The sequence below is a fragment of the Palaemon carinicauda genome, chromosome 7, assembly GCF_036898095.1.
Source record: "Palaemon carinicauda isolate YSFRI2023 chromosome 7, ASM3689809v2, whole genome shotgun sequence".
NCBI classification, from domain to species: Eukaryota; Metazoa; Arthropoda; class Malacostraca; order Decapoda; family Palaemonidae; genus Palaemon; species Palaemon carinicauda.
In genome coordinates this window covers 31,617,442-31,628,779 of record NC_090731.1, presented here as the reverse complement: position 1 = coordinate 31,628,779, position 11,338 = coordinate 31,617,442, and the positions used below count along the sequence as shown (strand labels likewise).

General features: G+C 34.8%; 2 protein-coding genes across 4 annotated transcripts in view; one reads left to right on the top strand and one right to left on the bottom strand.

Moving 5' to 3' along the window:
- Positions 1–11,338, bottom strand: part of LOC137643911 (Ig-like and fibronectin type-III domain-containing protein 2) — a 274,344-nt gene that overhangs the window by 77,694 nt on the left and 185,312 nt on the right. The window lies entirely within an intron of this gene.
- The window catches only part of LOC137643740 (myomesin-3-like), a gene marked incomplete at its 5' end in the record, with an annotated part of 19,232 nt that continues 7,898 nt past the window's right edge, over positions 5–11,338 (top strand). The window contains 12 exon segments of the mRNA XM_068376440.1: positions 5–153; positions 1,334–1,400; positions 1,402–1,482; positions 1,484–1,558; positions 1,560–1,592; positions 1,594–1,641; positions 1,643–1,820; positions 2,475–2,650; positions 2,981–3,249; positions 5,851–6,061; positions 6,400–6,522; positions 8,272–8,395. Coding sequence (XP_068232541.1) covers positions 5–153; positions 1,334–1,400; positions 1,402–1,482; positions 1,484–1,558; positions 1,560–1,592; positions 1,594–1,641; positions 1,643–1,820; positions 2,475–2,650; positions 2,981–3,249; positions 5,851–6,061; positions 6,400–6,522; positions 8,272–8,395 — 1,534 coding nt within the window.

Genomic DNA, 11,338 nt, shown 5'->3' with positions numbered 1-11,338 from the left:
CTTCCTGGCACCCCCAAAGGCCATCACTGTGTCAAACATCCATCCGACCTTTGCGCTCATCAGCTGGTCTCAACCCGACCTACTTGGAGAATCCGTAACCTCATATCATATGCTTTCAAGACCCTTGACAGAGCCGACCTGTGATAGTCTCTGGTGAGAATAAGGTTAAGTCTTGTTGTCTAAAGTTCCTCGGCGTTAGTCATTTCCGAGATTGAGCTAGAAAATTTTGTAACAGATTTATTATTATTATTGTTATTATTATTATTATTATTATCATTATTATTATTATTATTGATTTTGTTATTATTATTATTATTATTATTATTATTATTATTATTATTATTAATTTTACTAGCTAAGCTAACACACCAATTAGAAAAAACATGTTTTTTGAAAATGTTTAACATAATTAACCTAATAGTTTCGAATGATTAGTTGCGCTTTGATCAACAATACAACTACGTGGTCTTGATGATTTCATTTTGATATATGCTGTGACCTATGGAAATTATCCTACATTTTTTGAAATCTGAACCACAGACTTAGTTTTTTAAGGGTTGTTGTGGCCGATGTGATCACGTCCCTGAGTGGTGAACACCAGACTGGGGTTCGAGTCCCGCTCAAACTCATTTGTTTCTTTGGTCATTGCACCCTCACCATCTTTGTGAGCTAAGGATGAGGGGTTTGGGGGAGCATAAACGTCTATGTGCTGAGTCATCATCAGCCATTGCCTGGCCCTCCTTGGTCCTAGCTTGGATGGAGGGCGCTTGGGCGCTGATCTATGTATATATGGTCAGTCTCTAGGGCATTGTCCTGCTCGATAGAGCAATGTCAATGTCCCTTACCTCTGCCATTCATGAGTGGCGTTTAAACCTTTAAACTCGCCATATGAGCATTTTTCAAGGTTTATTACAGTTTGGGTCTCTTGAGGGCTACTGAGAGGCTACTTGAAGGAGAAAATGGGTCGGAATATGAAACTTATATTGTATCTTACCTTGCCAAACCTCTCTCTCTCTCTCTCTCTCTCTCTCTCTCTCTCTCTCTCTCCTCTCTCTTACTCTCTCCTCTCTCTCTCTCTCTCTCTCTCTTCTTGTAACTATCTTAAAAGTTTCGCTTTATGAGAAAATGGGTCTGAATAATGAAAGAATAAACCTTCAACTTATTTATTCTCTTGAATTATTATTATATAACTAATCTCTTCCCCATTCTCAAGCTATCAATATGATATTCACATTACATAAATTTCAAACATACTAACTCATGCTTGATTAACATTATATTCTTTCATCAGGAGAATGACCTAATGCATTTTGACTTACTTCTTTTATCACAGGTTCTCAGACGTGACTTATTCGATTGGGTTCTCAGAGCATGCCCCGTATGTCTTAGAAAACCTATGTCTCTGGCACAGAGTACGAGGTTTACGTCCAAGCTCTGAACAAACATGGACCAGGTGACCAGTCGGAGCGTGTCATTTTCAATAACCCCAACCATAATACACGAACAGCGCCTGCAAAACACGACCTACAACATCTCGACGTGCTGCACGCAGGTCAATTGTAAGCCCTGGATGCATGCCCCTTTGTGATTACCAGGGCACGTATGACCCACGTTCGTAAATTAGCCACCAGTTGCACAGCCCGAGCTGTCCAAAATGTTACGATGTGCTGTGGGTGGGCGGGATCATCGTCCCTGCTGCAAGAGGAGGGGCGTACCAGCTGCCTGTATGGGTGTCTGCTCGGGGTCGTTTGTGGCCGATCGGGCCACGCCTACAGTCTGTATGCCTTACATTGGAAACATCATGATGTGCCTTGAAGAAGGTCAGTTTATCTTCATTCTTTCTTGGTAGATTGAAGTCAGTGTTTTCACGTAAAATATTTAATTGGAATATTTTCCATTTAGCACATCACATTTTTTTTTACTAACTTTAAGAGACTTTTAACATCATGATGTGCCTTGAGGAAGGTTAGTCTATCTTCTTTCCCTCTTGGATAGATTGAAATCAGTGTTTTTTTTTCGTAAACTAATTGGAATACTTTCAATTTTTAGCACATCACAGTTCTTTTTACTTTTTGAGATACTTTTTACACCATGATGTACCTTGAAGAAACTCAGTTTATATTCATCCCATCTTGGAGAGATCAATGTCCGTATTTTCACGTAAGCTAAACTAATTGGAGTATCTTCCATGTTTAGTACATCACAATATATTTGACTAGCTTTGAGATATTTTTCCATAAGTTCTTCAATTGTTCTCAAGTTCAGAACTGTGAAATGATCGCAACATAGACAAATGGTGCTCCAAAAGTAGTGCACACATTTATCTAACTACTTTAATTCTTTGTTCCAGGTGTGCGTGTACTTCTTCTTAATACATTCATTTTTTTATTCCAGGTGCAGACATACTTCTAAATGCATTCATGCTTTATTCCATGTGTCGGTGTACATCTAAATACGTTCATTCTTTATTCCAGGTGTGGGTGTACTTCCTGGGCCAATTACCACCCTTCATGCAACCAAGGTTACAGACGATTCTGTAACCTTGGTGTGGCAAGAACCTCAAGAGGGTCCAAACGCAACTATGTATCAGCTTCACTATCAGTCAGTCGATAAACATTCTGCCTCGCATGTTGTTTTCGCTCTTAACAATGTGAGCCCCTTTCAATTCTCTTTAGTATTTTTGTTAATACTCTTTTTATCACGTATTGGAAGCTAATTTTTGATAAGTGAAGACCTCTTTCTGTACAAAACAAATTGTATTATTGGTTTGCTTAGCAATTTTATTTGTTTATTTTATCACTTTGTCGGAATATATGTTAGATTAACAAAGTACCTTCAATAAAAGCAATTTCTTTATAAACATGATGCAGATGAAAAGAGAACATCGTTTTCAATAAGTGCATAATAATCTAGGTAGCTTATTCTAATTATTGATCGACTTAGAAACTGAATCACACGTCCATTAACTTTCTCCTCCCAGACAATGAATCTAACAGACACAGTGGCAGAAGTTAAAGATCTGAAGAAAGGGTCCTTGTACAACTTCTTCGTGGTAGCAGCGATTGAAGAAGGAATATCTCTGCCGTCGTCCGTGATTACAGTGAACATCACATCGGACTCGGCCAATGGCACTTCCATCGCCGGCGTCTCCTCGCCACCCCATAGCGTTGTGCTGGAAGCCAAGACCGCTACCACGCTTACAATTGGCTGGCAGCCTCCCATCTTGGCCTTGCCCACTGATAGATTCAAGTGAGTAAACCAACTACTTATCACACAGGTTTATATGCTGGAGGATCTCCTAACCCTTCACCTCTATTTTATCAGTTATGGTTTACAGTTTTCTTAGTTAAATTAACTGGATTTTACATGTTATAGCTATTTTTTTTTTATCTAATTTAGAAATTCAAGATGAGTTAGAATCTGAGGTTATTGAAATGGAAAAAAAAATGGCCCTAAATCTAAGAAATTTTTCTGTTGTTTTGTTTCTCTATGACAATTTCATTTGTTCACATAATTTCGGGGTTCTTTTGTAAACTTACTAAATAGTCTTTATTTTGTGATTGAAGATCCAGTGCAAATTTGCGTTGAACCTAGGGTCCATTACTCTATAGTTATGCATTTTCCTACGTTTCCCCTAAGCTTCCATCAAAATAAATTGCTTACTTCTAAGATCGAAAACCTTTACTCGTGATTTAAATTAAATTTAAAACATTCAAAAAACCATCATGCGGTTGTGAAGACTTGGAGAAATCTGTGTAATTAAGATTGACTCATTTATTTCATTGTTGTTTGAAAATGTTTAACACAATTAATCTCCAGGAGATATTTTTGTTCCTTTTTCCGTTGTGAAGATACATAGAAGAAAAACATATTTGTTTTGCTTTTTGAGTAGCGATATGGTATTCTAATTTTTCGCTGAATGCAAGAACCATAAATATTTCCTACTGATTATTCAGTATTTTTTGCACAATTGTCTATGAAACTATAAGAGAGATTACTCGAGTGCCATATAAGGATGAAAGCATGATGAGGGCTAGATGGAGATGGTTTAGGCATGCTCTTCGCACTCCACAAGAGAGATTAATTCACAAGGCACCAGAAGAATTGGGAGACCAAGGCCTACATGGCTGAGGACTATGAAGCGTGAAGTATGAGATGATGAATGGAGAAGTATTGAATTAAAAGCTCAAGATAGAGACAGATGGCGAAATCTAACCTAGGCTCTTTGCGTCAATAGGCGTAGGAGATGATGATGACTATTATTGTTATTATTGTTTGTGCAAACCATTCCTTTCTCGGGGAAAACCCCAAGAAATGTATATTACCAGACATTGATAACTATTATTCATGAATAACGCCTAGGCGATCGGGAAAAGTACATATTTCAGTTGTGTTTTGGGAACCCTAACCATTATTTATTTTTTTTTTTTTTTTTGGGGGGGGGGGAGGTTGGGGGGTTGAAGATTCAGAGCACAGGGAATAACAGGGAGTATGCCTCACTTCACACGAGCGGATTTTTCCCGTGCGTAAATATTTCCGCTCGTTAGGAGGGATGTCATCACGCGAGAGAATTTTCCCTGAGTGGCCTTGTAGTTTCTATCAGGATTAATTGTGAACTCTATTAGTCCTGGTTACTATAAGCCGCTACACTGGAATCAAGCGGATTAGCAATGAACACGTTTAATAAAACACTACCGCTTGGAAATTCCTCCGACCTGCAGCGTGTGAAGGGCCTCATTGATCTCATTTGATTTTTAATCCACGCAGACAGAACCGCGAAGTATCAATCAGCTTGTGTGAAGCAAGCCTATGTCGTAACCTAACCATGTTCACCTAACATAACCTAGGGGGTTAGGTCCCCCTATTTTCTGTTTTTCACCCCCTTCCAGCACTCCCAAGATCCCTCTCACGACACTGTATCACTTATTAAACCATTAAACTATAAATTAGATAATTTAAGTAATTAACATTTGCCTTAGATACTTTTATGAATTGAATGTATTTGCCTAAAGCGCTAATTACACATATGGATGCCTTTGAGTCAATGAGGAGGTTGTTTTGATTATAATGGAATGCCTGAATAGATTGAAATCCCAATAGCACTTCACACACGGCATCCATTTGGTAACTGAAGAGGATGTCATAAAATATTGATGACCTTAATGAAGAAAATTGTTAATAATCTCAAAATAATAGGTAAGGATTTTGCCAGGGAAAACACACACACACGCACACACAAACGGTCCCAAAGGCGTATTACAATAGTAGGTGTCCTGATAGCTAATACAAAGCTTGTAGCACTGTAGTACATTTTATAATTTTAGTTGCTTTAACTTGAGTTATTACTTGATTGTCCCTCTAGATTAAAAACGAAAACATCCCTGCCTGAAGTTCACAAAACTAAAGTTCGAGTTCTGCTCAAACTCGTTATCTTTTTTTTTTTTGGTGTCTGCAACCTCACCATCCTTGTAAGTTGAGAATTGGGGGTTTTGGGGAGCCTACTGGTCTATCTGCTGAGTTATCAGCAGTCATTGTCTGACCCGTCCCTGGCCCAACCATAAGTGGAAAGGGGTCTTGGGTGCTGATCATATGTATATATGGTCAGTCTCTAGGGCATTGGCCTGCTTGCTAGAGCTATGTCAATTTCCCTTGTCTCTGCTAATCATGAGCGGCCTTTAAATTTAAAACTCGACTAATACACATAGCGAATATCCAGACTATCTCCTAAAAATAAATACGTGTTCACGATAAACATTCATCCAATTACTTCTGTCTTCTCTTATAGAGTATCTTTAAAAATACATGGTAAGCTTTTGATCAATTAACAAAATTCATTCATTTCATTATCAGGTACAAAATGCATTACCAAGCTGTCACATCTGACGAGACTCCAGGTAAATACAACGAGCACATCGTAGGAGCAACGGCTCTTCGTTTGGAAAACTTGACTCCCAACACTCAGCATGTAATCTTCGTCACAGCCCTTAACGACATGGGGGAGAGCAGACCCTCTGAAACCCTTCTTGCTTGGACAGATCCTGCATATCCTGCATTTGTCGAGGGGATTGATTTAGATCAAATAAACTCTCTCTCTCTCTCTCTCTCTCTCTCTCTCTCTCTCTCTCTCTCTCTCTCTCTCTCTCTCTCTCTCTCTCTCTCTCTCTTACGAACTCTACATTAATTCGACATAGTTTTGTAATGTACTTTCAATGCATTCAAATATATGGCTGATCGAAGAAAAACTGTAATTACAGATGATTTTGGACACTTTAGATAATATAAAATAATGATAATGAAGAACTTTCAATTCATCGAAATATTTAGGCTAAAAATGTAATTGTAGAGCATTGGGAAATTTAGTCAAGATTTAATACTGATGATGCTTATAAATATCCTCAGAAACCCACAATCCATCCAATCAACCTGATTGTTGAAAGAGGAAACATGACTGTTCTCTGCATCGCCATGGGCTCTCCCCCACCCACTGTATCCCGATACATTTCTGGGCAGCTGATCCACCAGGTAAGGTAAATTAGGATCTTTTTCTTAGGTAAATGTAAGTGATAATACTAAGTCTTGAATATGGATTTCTTTTTAACTCTTGGCAAATATATATACATATATATATATATATATATATATATATATATATATATGTACACGCACATAAACATATACTGTATATACACATATATACTGTATATATATATATATATATATATATATATATATATATATATATATATATATATATATATATATATATATATATATATATATATATATATACATATATATATATATATATATATATATATATATATATATATATATATATATATACACACACATATATATATATATATATATATATATATATATATATATACAGTATATATATATATATATATATATATATATATATATATATATATATATATATATATATATATATATATATATATATATATATAAAGACGGGAATTAATGAAGTAGAGGCGCAAGATAAATGGAAATGGCTCATTCGAAACGGCGACCATATCGATATGTCAATAAGCCAAAGATCAGATCTACTGACACGGATGTACTTCAGGGTACAAACCATGGCGGAGTCATGGAATGCCTCGCTTGAGCAGTGAAAATCACATTAAATCAATTGTATTCATAATATGACTATCATTTTTACAATTTGTATATTATGAACAAAGTTTGATCTTTCATACCGTTGAGAAGAAAATGTGCGTTCGCACCGCTAATGCAATTCATCGTATGAATTCAGTTAAAAATCTCATCCAGTTCCAAGCTTATACATTTATATCTAAAAATTCTCGGTTTAATGTCGCTATTTTGTATAAAAATATTTCTACTATTCTATATAATACCATTGAATATTCACACTATTTAAATTAAAATCACACAACCATCTCTTGTTTTATTGTTTGATGTAAATTGATGGAAATAGGGATAGCAGCAAAGTACCACGTATGTTTATATTATTATTGTTTGTCAGGTAACTATTTGCTAGTGAGGTTATGTACGGGTAACATATTGTCTTTTGGAGGTTCTTGATGAGATTTACCCTTAATTCTGTAAGTGAAGCCAAGAACACAACTAGTCGTTGGATGTACCCTATTTTGCAAAGGTCGAAGGAGTTAAGGGTGAAGGTTAAAATTATTATTATTATTATTATTATTATTATTATTATTATTATTATTATTATTAGCTGAACTACAACCCTATTTGGAAAAACAGAATGCTATAGGCCAAAGGGCTCCAGCATTGAAAAATAGTCCAGTGAGGAAAGGAAATGCACTACAATAGAACTAATGAAACATTAAAGAAATTATTTTAAGAATAGTTATAATATTACAACAAATCTTCCATGTATAAACTATAAAAGAGACTCATGTCAGCCTGTTCAACATAAAAACAGTCTCTGCAAGTTTGGACTTTTGAAGTTCCACCGATTGGACCATCTTACTTTCCTTTTGAAAAGCTCACTATAAGGAGCTGGTTTGGTTTTATATATAATTTATCACGGGAATTATATATTAACTGTCTCCATTTGCCTTTCCTCCCTACGATTGAATACTACCCTCCTGCTTCTTGACTGCTTATGTGAAATTATTCATTCTTTTTCTATTAATATACCTAATTTCGACTTAACGACCAAGCGATAATTGTACTGAATACCAGTTAGCGATGTATGCCCGCACAGTTGCCATGACCAAATTGAATGAAAACTTAGATGAAATTTCACTTTGCTTTCAGAATGTTACAAGACATATGGTAACAGTCGTACCCAATGTGACCCGAAACATGACCGAAATTTCGTGTTATGCAGACAACGGCTATGGAACACCCATGCAAGCTTCTAAGACCATCAGGATATCTCGTAAGTGTTATCATTATCTTTCATCTGTTGTTTTACAGATAAGAATTAATGTTTATTTCACATCAATAGTAGGATTCAGAATTAAGGCTGGGCCCTTGCGTAGAAAACTTCCTAATTTTAACAGCTATACACCACAATGAATATTTGTTTTATTATTATTATTATTATTATTATTATTATTATTATTATTATTATTATTATTATTATTATTATTATTATTATTATTATTATTATTATTATTGTTGTTGTTGTTGTTGTTGTACTCTAAAATTAGAACCTCTTTCTAACAAGTTTTATTGAAGGTAATTGCTGACTCTGGTGTTAATCTTGTAATGAACTTTTTCTATTTCTTATTACATTATTATTATTATTTTCATTATCATTATTATCATTATTCTTATTATTATTATTTTTAATATTATTATTATTATTATTATTATTATTATTATTATTATTATTATTATTATTATTATTATTATTAAAACGTGTCCTTAACTTCTCTTACGATAGAAAATTAATTCAACTGCGTAATGATATACTCACAATTACATTTACATGTTGAAAGGAATAAATCCTATGTCAAAGTGACTAACTATCCCCCGTCGATTCTGCTCATCGACTCTGCTCCAGTGGTGCCCGTCCTATAAGGAGACTCAGCCACCCTCGATGTAAAGTGAACGCCTGGCCCGAACCCTCTCTGGTGTGGTGGCGAGATCCCGAAGGTCGAGTGCCTGTCATACATGGTGGAAATTATATAATTCACCATCCTACTGAACTCGTGTCGGTGAGTAGAGTAACATTACTGACATATTTATCTTTTAAATCAATGTGGAAACCTTTGCCAGTGAGTGGGGTAACATTACGTGACATATTTATCTTTTAAAATCAATGTGGAAACCTTCGCCAGTGAGTGGGGTAACCTTAAGTGACATATTTATCTTTTAAATCTATGTGGAAACCTTTTACGGTGATTGGGGTGACATTTCGTGACATATTTTACTTTTAAATCAACGTGGAAACCTTTGCCGGTGAGTAGATTACATTACGTGGCATATTTTACTTTTAAATCAATGTGGAAACCTTTGCCGGTGAGTAGGTTACATTTCGTGTCATATTTTACTTTTAAATCAATATGGAAACCTTTGCTGGTGAGTAAATTACATTACGTGACATATTTTACTTTTAAATCTATATGGAAACCTTTGTCGGTGAGTAGATTACATTACGTGACATATTTTACTTTTAAATCAGTGTGGAAACCTTTGCCGGTGAGTAGATTACATTACGTGACATATATTACTTTTAAATCAAAGTGGAACCCTTTTCTGGTGAGTAGATTACATTATGTGACATATTTTACTTTTAAATCAGTGTGGAAATCTTTGCTGGTTAGTAGATTACATTATGTGACTTATTTTACTTTTAAATCAGTGTGGAAAACTTTGTCGGTGAGTAGATTACATTACGTGACATATTTTACTTTTAATTCAGTGTAGAAACCTTTGCCGGTGAGTAGATTACATTACGTGACATATTTTACTTTTAAATCAATGTGGAAACCTTTGCCGGTGAGTAGATTACATTACGTGTCATATTTTACTTTTAAATCAACGTGGAAACCTTTGCTGGTGAGTAGATCACATTAGGTGACATATATTACTTTTAAATCATTATGGAAACCTTTGCCGGTGAGTAGATTACATTACGTGACATATTTTACTTTTAAATCAATGTGGAACCCTTTGCTGGTAGGTAGATTACATTACGTGACATATTTTACTTTTAAATCAGTGTGGAAACCTTTGCTGGTAAGTAGATTACATTATGTGACTTTTTTTTACTTTTAAATCAGTGTGGAAACCTTTGCCGGTGAGTAGGTTACATTATATGATATATTTTACTTTTAAATCAATGTGGAAACCTTTGCCGCTGAGTAGGTTACATTTCGTGTCATATTTTACTTTTAAATCAATATGGAAACCTTTGCCGGTGAGTAGATTATATTTCGTGTCATATTTTACTTTTAAATCAATGCGGAAACCTTTGCCGGTGAGTAGATTACATTATGTGACATATTTTACTTTTAAATCAATGTGGAAACCTTTGTCGGTGAGTAGATTATATTACGTTACATGTTTTACTTTTAAATCAATGTGGAAACCTCTGTCGGTGAGTAGATTACATTACGTGACATATTTCACTTTTAAATCAATGTGGAAACCTTTGTCGGTGAGTAGATTACATTACGTGTCATATTTTTCTTTTAAATCAATGTGGAAACCTTTGCCGGTGCTTGGGGGTAATATTACGTGACATGTTTATCTTTTAAATCAGTGTGGAAACTTTTTTTTTTCTCAGACGATAAAGTTGATCGATATCCTCCCTTCATTGTAGAATAAATGGAATTTAAGAAAAAAAAAAAACTTTAAGGTTTCGTGAAACTTGAAGAGCGCTATACAGAAATAGATGATGAAATACATAAAGAAAAACTAGATACATTATACAGTGATGAGAAAGGTTTGTTTAATAAGAATACTGTATAGTGTATTATTATGCCATTAAGATATTTCAATTTAAGAAATTTCTGAGCTTGAAAACTTTCTTATAAGGAAACCAGTCAAAGATTCTAAATATTCTGGCGAACTATTTACTTAGGTAGTGACAGTGTTTGGATAAATCTGGTCATCTTATTTGAACTACTCTTAATACTTATTAGAGCAAGAATTTAATAAATAACATATGTGAAAGGACATGGAAGAAATAAGTAAAGACACATTTATACGTTCTAAAGCAGAATGCAAATCGGAGCAAAAGTGAAAAAAAAAATGAAATTAAAACATGTAAAGAAAAAAAAATAAAAGGGACATCTGCTTAAAAGTAGTCAGGACTCAAAAAGGATTTTAGGAGTTTGAGTTACAATTGTATTTATTTCCGTTACCATTT